Genomic DNA, 14,529 nt, shown 5'->3' with positions numbered 1-14,529 from the left:
ATCATCAATAGATCAATGAAATGAGTTGTCACTTTTAGCTGTGTGTGTTAGGGGTGTGCAAAAAAATCGATTCACATTTGAATCGCGATTCAAGCTTTGCCGATTCTGAATCGATTCATAGAATTCCAAAAATCGATTCATACATTTTTTTTGTAATGCCGTTTTACTATTGTCCTGAAATGAGTTTATCTCAGTATTCCCATAGATGACGCCGCGTCGTATTCACTCTGACGCCTGCACACTCGTCACAGTGTTTCCCACACATTGACTTTACTTGGGTGCTGTGCTTAGTTATATTAACAAGTGCCCAAGTATTTCTGGCGTCACATTTTGTCTTTTTTGTTTTTCTGTGATGATGACACTCTTTAATAATGACATTTTGTGTGCGACATGATGAGCTCGGTGTCCGTTCACGTGCTCTCTGTTTCGCAATGAATTGGGATGCGACGCGAAAAAGCTCGTGTCACATTGTATCCTTCATGTTTCTGAACTTGAGCAGAGTTTTACCATTGGAATGGAATGGAATACACTTTATTGTCCCCAAAGGGGAAATTTGTATTGGGCATAGCGCTACAATCTGTTGCATTACAACATGACAACACAAAACAAAACACAGAAACTCTTAAGATCCCTCTAAAAACAACACAAAATAAGTTACAAAGACAATACAGTAAAATAGAAGACAACATGAGGATAAGAACAGCAGAGCATTCTAAGACAACAGAATGGCACATTTAAAGGTATAAACTCAACATCTATATACTGACCATGGTAATTAAAGTGCAAAGTGCATAAAAGTGCGAGTGTGCTACCCTTTAATCTGCTAAGCTAAAATTTACTATTGGAATTCAGCAGCTTGACAGAAGTTGGAATAAATGATAACTTTAGTCTGTTTGTTTTACATCTTGGCACACGGAGTCTTCTCCCTGATGGCAAAAGGTCATATTCAGGGAAGAGGGGGTGTAGGGGGTCTGCAGTTATTCTTTCTGCTTGTTTTATGACTGCTTGCTCGTACAGGCTCTGTATGGGCCTGTATTCTTTCCTCCCTATTATCCTCATAGCTGTTTTGTGTATACTGATCAACCTGCTTTTTAGTTGCACCGTTAGGTTTCCAAACCATGCCGTTATTCCATATCTGATAATGCTCTCCAGGATTGCCCGGTAGAACATGAGCATAATCTGACTACTTACTCCATATAATCTCAATCGCCTTAGAAAATAGAGTCTCTGCTGTAATCTATTACAAAGATGGCCGATATGTGTATTCCAGCAGAGGAGATTGTCTATATGGACACCTAAGTATTTGTAAGACTTTACTTGGACAATTTTCTGATTTTTTATGGTGACTGGGTCGTGGTCAGTTACTTTCCTTGGATCAATAATCATCTCCTGTGTTTTTGTTACATTTAAGATGAGGTGGTTGGTGTCACACCATTTGATAAAAGAATCTATCTCATCATAGTACACAGAGGGATTTGTGTCTACCTGGAGAAGGCTCAAAATTGCTGTATCATCTGCAAATTTTAAGAAGTGGTTGTTTGGGTATACATTACTGCAGTCATTAGTATACAATGTAAAAAGTATGGGCGATACCACAGAACCTTGTGGGATCCCCATGTTTTTCTGTTTAACCTCTGACAGCGTGCTATTGATTTTCACCTGTTGGGTCCTATTTGTTAAAAAAGAATAAAACCATTTGATCAAAGCAGGATTAATATGCATGTCATTCAATTTCTTTAAAAGCAGATAGGGTTGTACAGTATCAAATGCTGAGCTAAAATCAATAAATAATATTCTACAATAGGCTTTTGTGTCCTCAAGATGTTTAGAAGTGAGATGTGAGATGCATAGTAGAGCATCTTCAGTACTGCGTTCATGTTTATAAGCAAATTGACATGGGTCCAACATTGGCTCGACCTCTGCTGTAAGCTGGGACACCACAAATTTCTCAAAACATTTCATTACAATGGAGGTCAGAGCTATGGGCCGAAAGTCACTATTAGCTGAGGCAGAGGATTTTTTAGGGACTGGTGTTATGGTGGTCTTCTTCCATAATGCTGGAACGGTGTGCGTGTCCAGAGACCGTTGGAATATGGGACACCACGCTGATGTTAGTTCCTCTGCACAGTTTTTGAGCAAAAAAGCTGGTATTCCATCTGGGCCTGTTGACTTGTTTGTACACACCTTTTTAAAAAGGCGCTGAACGCTGGGTGGATCCACTACCAGCCAGCCGGTGTAGTCATTATCAGGCAGCGATTGCCAAACACTGTTCAGCTTCTGGGAGAAATTTTCTGATTCGAACCTCAGGAAAAAGTCATTCAGCTCATTTGACCTTAGTAATTCATCCCCTACAATAGTTGTTTCTTTGGGGGGGTTCATATTAGTAACTGATTTCATAGTAGTCCACAGTTTTTTGGTGTTTGATGTTTGTATACTATTTTCCATGATTTGCCTATGTTTTTCTTTTGTATCTCTAAGTAGCTTTTTGAGCTCTTTTTGGACAACTAACAATGTTGCCCTATCTTTATTTCTAAAGGCTTGCTTTTTCCGGTTTATACAGTGTTTAATCTCCTTTGTAATATAAACTTTGTTGTTGGGGTATACAATGACAGTTTTCTTATCTACCACATTATCTGAGCAGAATTTTATGTAATCAGTCATTGTTTCAGTAGCCTCATCAAGCTCTAGTGCATGAAATATAGACCAGTCTGTACACATGAAACACCCCTTTAACATCTCAATGGAATCATCTGTCCACATATTGACAGTCTTATGTTCTGGTTTATTTGATTTAAAAACAGATTTATAAAGGACTTCACGGAGCACCCGCGGACCGTATGGTTCCGGGTTTGTATTTGAAATGGTCAGTCAGGTCCGGGTCAGTCAAAGTTAAATTACTTCGGGTCCCGAGTCTGATTAGTGAGTAAAACCCGAGTCGATCGGAGAATGACCGTGAGCGCTACCGTGCTAAAGCTCGCGTGCAGTTTCAGCGTGCCGACGGTTTCTATGGCGATAAAAACGGGCTCTTTTCTAACATTATTAATAAACCATATCTTTTCCAAAATCTATTGCACTGAACGAGCAAAGCTCAAGCTGACTCAAGATTTACAAAACGCAAAGCTGTAATGTAAAGTCCCCTGTAACTGGGACAGCAAGCAGACTTTTGAATCTGAAATAATGAGTGGATTTAGCTTTTTTTAATTGGCAAGAGAGAAATAGAGAGGCACTTTCCTTGCTTCTGCTCTATCTAATAGAAATAATAACCATTATAACACCAGTCACATTTATAATCTATAGACCTGCACTGTCTATCATTCAAATACTATATTATTGTATTTAATAGAGTTTGATAAAAGGGGTCATCTAATTGCTTCATATCAGTTTTTATTTTTGCATAAAGACATAAAGTAATATCAAACTACATTTAATTTGTTGTGTTTCTTTTCTTTAAAATTGTATATCTCCTACAATCAGTCACATATGAAGAAGTAAACTACATTTACATACTGTGAATCGTTTTTGAATCGAAAATCGATTTTGAATCGAATCTTGAGCCTAAGAATCGGAATCGGATCGAATCGTGAAATTTTCTGAATCGTGCACCCCTAGTGTGTGTGAATCTGATCTTCACATGTGTCATACAGTAGGTCAGAGAGCACTTTTATAGATAGGTTATAGATCAGTCCTGACATCGTTTTATAGTCACATGTGTTCATTGAGTTCATGGTGTCGTCACAGTGATGTCATATTGACTGTAATGCTGCGTTCAGACCAGCCGTGGAAGAGGCGTGAAGCGCGAGTGATTTCAATGTTAAGTCAACAAAAGGACGTGTTGACGGGCGTCTGGAGGTCTCGCGGCACGAATGAGGTGTTTATCACGGCACGGTAGACGCCATTCCGCCTCATTCGCGCGTCACCGCGGGAAACACGCGAGATGAAAAATTTTAACTTTGGCAGAAAAACACGCTGGGTTAACCCATCAGGAGCTTGCTCTAGTAGTGACGTGATTACAGGAAGCGAGCGGATTCGCAGAAGCACCTCCCATGATGCGAATTTCGACGTAAATGTCTCGATGACTAGAATTTCACACGTGAATGAAGGGAGTAAACTCAAATGTCCAAGCGGCAAACTAGACGCGGTAGACGCGAATTTGATGCCTCAAACGCGGCTGGTGTGAACTAAGCACCAGCTAAGCATCAGCTCTCTTCAGCTGAGCGCTTTGGTAGCTGTGATACTTCAGCTGTGATCAGGTTGGTTGTTGCTGAGTTTTTCAGCTATAGTTGAATCTTTTCAATTCTCGATGCTCAGCGGCGAGCACGGAAAAAACGCTGAGCACCGGTTTTCATCGCAAATAAAACGCTAGCTGCTAGCTTATTTGAAAAATGCAAAGCTTCCATTGGAAACAATTGAAAACATGCGCCGTCCGCAGGCATAAACCTTTGGTGTGCACCCCCCCTAAATCAGTGAATTAATAATTTTTTTAATAGAATTGGTCTGTGGTTGTACCTTGCGAAAAGCTCTTGATTTTGTATAAATTTGCAGCTTAAAAGGTTCAGATTCATGTACTTATTTTAATAATGTTTCTGGCCTAATGATTTGTTGGCATAAAACAATCGATTATTTTGACCCATGCAGTGTATTGCTGGCTATTGCTACAAATATACCCGAGCTACTTATGACATATGGTTTCCATACCATCAGGAACATTTCATAGCCTTACTTTTGTTCAAGGTGAGCTAATATAACACACATGATGAGTCCTGTTTGATTAGCCAACAGTATAAAACATCTGTAAGTGTATGTGTTTGTGTTAAAGTTTAAATTGTGACTTAAATGAAGTCACATCCTGCTATCCTGCTGTAATTACACCCCTCTGTCTCACCACAGAGACAAAGACAAGCACATGAACACAATTCAGCTCTCTGTGTGAACATCTACCTCACATTGAGAGCACTAATGGCATCATATTGCATGGGACAAATAATCAGCCGTAAACAGCAATGCGCTTTTCCGACATCCATCGCTTACATAAGAGTCAGCACATTGCCGCGTTTTGTGGCCGGGGTATCTGAGGAACATTCCTGGCCCTTCATTAATGGACAACACAAAGCTGCATTGATCAGAGGGTCTGTGTGAATGACACAGGCATTAGACACAGGCACCCTCTCGGTCCTCATCTTCCTCATGGGTTCCAGTAGCCTACACAATGAGGTCCACTGTGGGTCCACTGCCCCCAGGAAAAGGCGGACACACAGTGACCCACACACACATACACAGACGGTCATCATCAATAGTGAAGTTATGAAGAGTTGTAGGACTGTGCCTATCCCAGTGATGTCTTGTGTGTGAGAGAGTGTCTACGGCTTGAGACAGAGATAGTTGTTTAAGTGGTTGTGCTATGGTGTGGGGTCTTTCAAAAACCGAACTAAAGATTTGAAAGTCTTCACTTGACAGCAGTTAGTGGACATACACAATACGGGGACATACTGATGGACATCAAAGCCTGGGGACATTGCGTTTGTTGTGGTCCTCTGTTATCCAGAAATCTCTTTGCATAGAGCATTGATAATATCATATTTCTTCTGCTTCCTCTTCAATGCTTTAACCTCAAAGTTTATCCTAAAGAGTCTGAACGTTTCTTGGAATGGACGGGACAACTTCTGGAAAGCTTTGGATGTGTATTTTGGTTGCAGTATAGAAAGGTTTTGGATGTAATCATTTAGCAGATGCTTTTCTCCAAAGTGGCTTACAGTACGGAGAACAAGCACAAAAGATTAATCCGGTGGACAATTCAAGTTGTCAGGTCTAGAAGAGCTGACACTTTGATATAAACAACATCACCGAACTTCATATGAACATTTGTAAGGTTCTTTAGGTGTAGTTTAGTAAAAGTCAGTTTATGTTGGGTTAGGTTTGATAATCTCAACATGACTCTGGCAGCACGCATGGATGATTTGGAGACGACACTGGAGCACATGCTAATGGATGTGTTTGTAAGTCATATTTCATTTTCTTTCTTACCTTCTTGTCTATAATCGATCCCTCACCCGTCTGTTATTGAGAATAGGTATATGAAGGTGATGTTGGAGCTTTAAGCGAGTGTATGTGCAGATGTGCATGCACGTTTTATGAAAAAGGCATTTTTATGATTTTAAGTGCACTGAAATTTTAAAGCCCTAAGTTTTAGCTGGTGATTCACAACTACATAAACTACAATTGTATGCTCTTGTAGTTGATACTTTAGTTAGAGGAATATAAATGATCTTGCTGGTAAAAGTGCATGCCGTGTGCGTCATTTGGTTGTGCGTGCATGCCTTAAAGTGTACTTTCTTGTGTGCTTATACATAACATATTTTTCTGTTTAGTTTGTATCTTTGCACACATGTTGTTGTGTCTATGTATGTTTTTTTTTTTTGTGCACATCTGTGTACATATTTAGTGGTAATTGCCAATTGTGTTTTTGTTGTTCATACAAACTCAAAATTTTTTTGATGATAAAACAATTAAAAGGGCCATAAGAAGCCACACAAAACAAATCTGGTAATAATTTGGCAACCAAAACCCCCATATTTCTGTAACTACACATAGTTAACTAAACCCAGCTCTTCTGTTTTCTCTCCACCCTACAGCTTAAACAGGAAGTGTAAGAACAGAGCTCTGGTTATTTTTACAAACCCCTGGACTATCCCTTTATTTTAATCTTCTGATGTAAAATCTATTAGGATGGGTCTGCTGTTATTTTTGGAAATAATTCATTTTAGTTTAAAAACCTCAGTGTACATTTTCTGATGTTGAATGTCTTGAGATATTTAAGGAGTAAATGATGAAATCTTTTTTTTCCCATGAATGCAGTCTCATTTAAAAGCATTTTATATTTAATACTCATGTAACTGTCCTTTTTGGCAAATAATAATTTAAGGTTGAGCCTCTGGAGATTATATCTTTTGATTACAGTATATTTAAAGTACTATATGTTTTTTTTTCTATATTAAGGCAAAAAATATGCTTAAATGTTTGTAGATTTTTAGGAACCACGCTAAGTTCACATACCTGGATGATTCGTACGAAATCAAGATTTAGATGGTGTCAACATCAGTATTTAAAAAAAATCCTTGTAGCCAATTTTTTTGCACATTTAAAATTAAAATGTAAAAAATATTTTCTATAGAATTATTTAAATTTTTTTAGATTATCATTATCAAAAATGATCATTACCGCAACATGATATTACATTAAATATATGCATTTACAAACTCATGTTTCGGTAATGAGAACTAAAAAGTTGTCTAGGTGCTATGACAAACAAAATGTCAACTTTTATCTGGAAAGAAAAAATAAGAACTGCTTACCTGGTAGCCATCTTCAGTGTCACAGTCACTGTCCCTTCATTATGTCATTATGTCCCTTCCAAAAAATTTTTTTTTGAAAATGTTAGTTCCTTGAGGGCTTAAACAATCATTGAAAATTGTTGCGGAGGATGAGAAAATTAGTCTTGGACACATTTATATTCCTTATTATTGTCTTTACATTTACCAATGATCACCAAATACCACGTTTCTTTACTGTAAATGTTTATATAACATGCACTGAAGCTTTTTATTTTTTTAGATTTTTTAATTATAAATATTTCCATGTCAAAGAACCCAAATCCATTCATGGACATGTTGCGGTAATGAAAATTACCCTTGAATGTGGAAAAAACAACAAAATTGGTTTGTATAGCACTATTTGGACGGGATTAGTTTTCCAAACGACGTTTGAGTTTCAGCGTGTCCCCCAGGACGTCTGTGATTTTATGTACAGATTCGGACGGGATTAAAATGATGCAGGCTATTCCAGAGATGGGAGTGTCTGTTTCATGCATTTGGGCGTTGCAGAAGAGCACGTGCTCTGGATACGCGTGTTTGTAATGTTTAATATTTTGCTTTAAATGTAAAATCATGACAGAACATGTAATTTATTAATTTAATTTTAACAAATCAAAATAAAATATACAAATCCTACTAAAGTAACATTGGCCTACGTGTTTTATATAACTGTCTGCTTATAACAAACACAAAATAATGAAGAAATAATGATTAATACAATTTAATATCTTTATTAATTAACATTACCATTCCGGAGTTGAAGAACTTTGAACGGAGTTTCTTATAATGTTAATGATATATCAGTGTTTAGTCTTAACAGTGTATGATATTCAGCTCGTCTTGATTTAATTACTTTATTTTGCCGAATGCGAAAAAACATTCATATCTGAATGAATGGGACTCAGGAAATACAATATACGCGCATTAGTAAGACCTTACGGCAGATCAAGTTGGCCAAAACACGAAATGAACCGCGTTTTCAAAAGATATTGCGGGCAAACACAGACATTTGCATCCGGACGGGATTAAATTTCTCAGAGGACCTCTGAGTTCGGCGAAAAACAGTAGGTAAATTGCTCTGGAATTTTTACGGAGGTCGTCAGAGAAAAACACAGACATGGCCGATTCGGACGGGATTAAAAACACAGAGGACCTCTGAGAAGCACGATTTTCTCAGAGGTCCCCCTGTAAAACTAATCCCGTCCGAATAGGGCTTATGATGTCATTTGAAATCATAGGCAAAATAGAACATGAAGAGATGTTTGTTACTGAATGCTTCTTGTTTTGATACTCTTACTTTGCATTTACTTTATTTATCAAAAGTTTCATGAAACCTCATAAGTCTAATTTCGTGAAATTCACCCACCTGTTTTTCCGGAAAACAATGCAATAGCCAGTTGTTCTACTTTGGAATATGCGTTCCGTGTTGGAATGTCTGTTTTTGTGGTCCCCACTGCCAATTTACCCAGTAGTGTATTTCGACAGCTCAGTTGCCAGTTGGCGACAAGCACAGCATATTGCAGCCATGGAAGCAATTAAACAATTTGGGTAAGAGATTGACTGTACCCATTTCCATCGTATTTGTTTGTCCTACTATGGAAGTCAATGGTCACTATCTGCGGGGTGCTTACCATCATTTATCAAAATATCTTCTTTTGTGTGCATCAGAAAAAAGAAACCCATACAGGTTTAGAACAACATGAGGATGAAAAATAATGACAGAATTTTCTTTTTTTGGTTAAACGAAGTCATAGATGTGTTTTTTTTTTGTCACCATACATGTTTTTTGTTAATGTGCAACTTGTGATTCATTAGCCGGTGTAGGTAAACAACTAAGAATTTTGGAGTTAATGGTAAAACTGTCTGTGCTACAAAACTGTGCATTTACAATTCCGACCATTCATTACAACAATATGATTAGAAATGCCAGTTTGCGACAATGAGCAGCATTGCGAGCTGTTTTGTACAACTCGAAGAGGAAGCCACACATATTAAAATTTACAAATGGTGTGCTCACTTTTAAATTACAAATAAGGTGGATGCGAGATGCTCAAGATAATCAAATAAAGAGATCAGTGTTTTGATAGTAGTGCCACAGTTTTACATTTCATGGTGCAGTATAAACCCAAAAATGTTTTTTTGTATAGTTGTGTCTGCTGTGTATTCATGTGTGTTAATGGGGGTGTGATTCAGTGGTTCTGGTGGCATAGGGCATGGGCAGTAGTTTGTCACTGGTGACTATGGAAACAATGAGGTGTTGTAAAGGGCAAAGCTGGCCATGACTCCATTTTATTGCCCCTGTCTCTCACACACACAAAATTGCACAGTGGTTTTTGTGTATGTGTGCTTTGTCTGTACATATGTGAGTCTCCCAGCTAACTCAAGGACAGGGTGAAAGGCGGTCACTAGTGAGCAAGAAAAACCATTGTGTGTGTGATTGTGTGTGTGTTTGCCTTTGCTTGGGTACTTGGCAGCGCTTCTGTGTTTTCTATTTGCTTAAGTGATTTTTATTGTAAACACAACACATTGTTTAAATATTTCAACCTGAAGTAACTGCATGCTCTTTATTTCATGTTTCATATACAGCACACAGCATTCAAACACTTCCTTCTGTTCTCAGTCTTTTTGTTTTGAGGAGTTTTGAAGAATTATTTTCCGTGTCTAGTGTTCAGAGGTTACGTAAGATGTCTTCGTCAATTCAGTTCAATTCAAATTTATTTATATAGCACTTTTCACAATTTAAAAGAAGCTTTACATGAAACAAAAAAGTAGACAGGGAAACTCCCATGTATTGTCTCCCACAAATATCACTTTGATATATAATAGCACATTGTCATGGAAATTTTGATAGGATTTCTAAAATAAGAACTACGGGTTCTTTCAACCCATGGTAGGGTCACATTAACCCAAATGTTAAAGTAAACAGCCACGTGTTTAAACCACAGCCTGTATAAAACAATCAACATAGTGTCTGTGACGTCACCCGTACGTTTCTGAGAAGCATTTTGGAGCCCATAGTGGGCGTAGCTTGCCGTCACCATCTTGGCATCACGTCACCCTTGGATAACCAAAAATGGAACATGGGTTTTTCTGCTGTAAAATTGGGTATTTTACATGGGAGGTCTATGGGATGGCCTTTCTTTTCTTTTCTTTGAATTGCATTATAAATCACTTACGTTTTGGATTCATGAGAGAGACCAGAAGGTTGCCGCTTGGTTGAAACAACCTCTCATAGATTAACTTAAAGTACGGAGTATAGTTTGTTTTTATGTGTACGTTGAACGCACAATGCACGCATGGTTTCAAATATCCGGCGGTGCGCATACAGTATGGGCACACTCTTCTGATGATGAAGAATTAGGGGTGGGCGATATGACCAAAATCTTATATCACAACAGGATTTATTTTATATCATGGTAACGATATGTGTATAGTTTTCTTTTTCTTTTAATAAGGTTTTTATGTTATTAAAATCTTTTATGCTATAGAATTTTCATAATTCTCATAAAAAATCTTATACAAGCATAAAACAGAAGACAAAAACAAACAAAACTCAAGCTCACTGAAGATAAACAGTCAGTGATGAAACAAGGATAATACATAATAATATATATGAAGAGTTTGGTTTTAAACGCAATAAATCCATTTTGACTCATTTCTGTAAAAACTCATGTAAAAATGTGTTTTCTTGTCTGATGTTTTTGCTTGTTTTAAGAAAAAATTCACCTAAATTGTATATTTTTTTGTCTATAAACTAGACTTATTTTCTTGGGTCGTTTTGCTCATCAAGAAAATACATCTTGATTTTTTTAAAAAATTGATATTTCTACTAAAAACAAGACAAAAATACTAAGTACAGTAAGACATTTTTTTGCAGTCTTATCATATCTACCGGTTTATCGCCCACCTATACGAAGAATATATATATACTAAAGTCAAGGAAGACTAAAGTGGTTTAAGAGTTATTAATTGTATCAATACTCGACCAAAATGTCTTATTCATCCTGACCAATAAATCAACGCCGTCAGCACTTGCGGTTTCTCTCATTTTTGTTACATTTTGTGTTTTCAGCCCCACCCTTTCCCACATTAAGTATTACAACACCACTTCCCCTCCATCCAAACGTCTTCCGTTCATACCAAAGTAGGATTTTATACTGGATTCAAATCTTGGGAACCTCTGAGGAACAGAACAGCGTTGGTGTGGACTTTGTGGGTGTGGGGGATTTTGCAATAATGATGCTAGATTATGAAACTCGCTCTAGATAACAACCACATCATCTCTCAAACACGCACACCATGCCATTGGCTAAGATTATACAATCCAGTTTTAACAGGGTCCCTTACACCCCCAAAGTCCCAGAATCCATTATAAGAGCGTAACCACCACCCCCATCCCCTACAGTACACATTCTGATATCGTTTGTGTTATTGACGGTGTTTAGAGACTTTGTTTGTGTTATTATATTGGTTAAATTCATTTTGCATGCACGTGACAGGTTAATTTATAGGGACCACATGTGTTTTGAACGGGAACATGTTCAGGCGTTGCTGAAATGGTCTGTTTTGTTGAGAAAAAAAAATGCCCAGGTGTGTGTGTGAGTGTTTATACCCCCAGGCGCGTACTCTCCACTCTCAAATTGTATTATGGATGTCCCACTTACACAGGATGTAATGGGCTGTTTGGTGTGGGAGCAACAAACACAATGTGCTGAATATATCAGTTTTTCATTTTCCCATCTCGTGCAGAATTTAGTCATAAAAGCAGTTCTCCTACAGTCCTATTATGAGGCATGAACGCACAGATCCATCTAAACCCACTATGACTCTGCGGGCTGCTGCCAGTGGGATATAAATAGAAACGGTTTCTTAATATTCCTAATCTAGGCCAGCTACTGAATGAATGATGCCTGGAAAGGATTAGAAGGAGGAAATCTTTCCCCTCTCTCTCTCACTCGCCCTCTATGTATTCATGTATTCACAAATTTACATTAATTTGCCTCTTAATCTGACAGCCAATGAAATGGTTAGGATCCCTCTAGAAGCCATCACATATAGTTTAAGACACACATGTGGTTACTAACAGGATGTGCCGGTGGTGGTGGGTTTATTATTTGTTAATTCTCTGGGGTCCGAGCATTTAAAAGTTCCCAGGGAAAAATTTGCTCCAGATCTTCCCAGTGTCTTGAAAGACATGATTGAATTATAAAGTAATGGAAAATCCAAACTGATCTCATGGGTATTCGTGAGTATTTTACGTGGAGGCTAATATGTATGAAGTGAATCGCACAAAAACGTATGATTATTAGAAGAAATTAGTAAATGAAGCCCCACCTGTAACCCCGCCACTAAATTAAATTGTAAAAAGTAAATCGCACAAAAAAGTATGATTATTAGAAAAAATGTGTAAATGAAGCCCCATCTCTTACGCCGCTCCTAAACTCAATTGTACGAAATGAATCGCCCTAATACGTACAATTATTAGAAAAAATGTGTAAATGAAGCCCCATCTCTTACGCGGCTCCTAAACTCAATTGTACGAAGTGAATCGCCCTAATACGTACAATTAATAGAAAAAAATTGTAAATGAAGCCCCATCTCTAACGCCTCTCCTTAACTCTCATGTACGAAGTGAATCGCACAAAAACATACAATTATTAGGAACATTTTGTAAATGAAGCCCCATCTCTAATGCCGCTCCTAAAATCAATTGTACCAAGTGAATCGCAAAAAAAACGTAAAATTATTAGTAGGGCTGGGCGATTCGTCCCCATAAAAAAATCTGAGATTTTTTTATAAAAAACTCGATTTACGATTCGAATCGATTTTTTTTCCCCGACCCCATTTAAAACAAAATAATTGCAAACTGTATATATTTTTAAAATATATATTTATTATATTTAATTAAAATGCATCAACAAAAATTGGGAAGGAATGAAGATTGGCGAATGCAAAATGTATGTCAGTGTTTCCCACAGATCTGAAATTTACTTGTGGTGGTAGCTGGTGAAAAGGGCAATCATTATAATCCACCGACAAAAAATGGTCTACTATACATGTGACACAGAACTAATAATGTGTGACACAACACAATACTTTGAATTATTGAACATTAATATTAATTTCACATTATAGTTCATTAATCTAACCACCCCAAACTTTCTTTGTCATGAACAAAGCTGACACTGTTTGTCAAAGCACCACGAAAACACTTTCTGTTTTTGCACTGGTATATGAAGCAATTTGACGACCCCTTTTATCAAACTCAATATATACAATACTATGTACAGTATATTAAAAGACAGTGCAGGTCTATAGATTATAAATGTGACTGATGTTATAATGGTAATAATTTCTAGAGATAGGTACTTTTACTGCTTCTGCTTTCTATTTCTCTTTTGCCGATTAAAAAAGCTTAATCCACTCATTATTTCAGATTTAAAAGTTTACTTGCTGTCCTGATGACAGACTTTACATTACAGCTTAGCGTTTTTTTATATCCTGAGTCAGCTTTAGCTTTGCTCGTTCAGTGCAATGGGCTTGACATTAGCACTGCTTTTTGCTACAATCTCTGTGCAAACTTTTTAGATTTTAGAAAAGATATGGTCTATTAATAGTATAGATTAGATTATAAAAAAATGGATTAAAGAAAATGCAGCGCATGGGCGCAACAAGAGCCAGTTGTCATCACCATAGAAACCGGAGGCACGCTGAAACTTCACTCGAGCTTTAGGTAGCGCTCACGGCAGTTCTCCGGTCGAATCGGGTTTTACACACAATATTAATCATACTTGGGACTCAAAGTAATAAACTAGGACCGACCCGGACCAGACTGACCATTTCTAATATAAACCCGGAACCGTACGGGTCCTCTCAGGGAAGAAAGACCTCTAATGGTAAAACTCTGCTCAAGTTCAGAAACATAAAGGATACAATGTGACACTGAGCTTGCTTCGCGTCGCACCCAATTCATTGAGAAACGAAGAGCACGTGAACGGACACTCAACCGGAGAGACACAACGTGCTTGCACGCAAAATGAAGCCAACTTGGATGCTATAAACACATATGCACATAAGCATATGCGACCATTTTGGTCGCAGTGTAGTTCCCTGGCTGCTCAGTTACCTCAGTTAGGCTGCAGTTGATCTAGTTTGCCGCGCT

General features: G+C 37.6%; 1 protein-coding gene across 3 annotated transcripts in view; it reads left to right on the top strand.

The window, feature by feature from the left end:
* The window catches only part of frmd4a (FERM domain containing 4A), a 223,530-nt gene that overhangs the window by 101,589 nt on the left and 107,412 nt on the right, over window positions 1-14,529 (top strand). Inside the window, exon 1 of one of the 3 annotated variants that reach the window (XM_073815810.1) lies at window positions 5,838-5,993. The exons of the other annotated variants lie outside the window; for them this stretch is intronic. Coding sequence (XP_073671911.1) covers window positions 5,928-5,993 — 66 coding nt within the window. The 5' untranslated portion in view covers window positions 5,838-5,927. Of the gene's footprint in view, window positions 1-5,837; window positions 5,994-14,529 lie in introns of those variants that run through there. 3 annotated transcript variants of the gene reach the window in all.

The sequence above is a fragment of the Paramisgurnus dabryanus genome, chromosome 9 (genome assembly GCF_030506205.2).
Source record: "Paramisgurnus dabryanus chromosome 9, PD_genome_1.1, whole genome shotgun sequence".
Lineage (NCBI taxonomy): Eukaryota > Metazoa > Chordata > Actinopteri > Cypriniformes > Cobitidae > Paramisgurnus > Paramisgurnus dabryanus.
The sequence above is the reverse complement of the archived record's forward strand: the minus strand, read 5'-3'. Positions and strand labels throughout refer to the sequence as shown.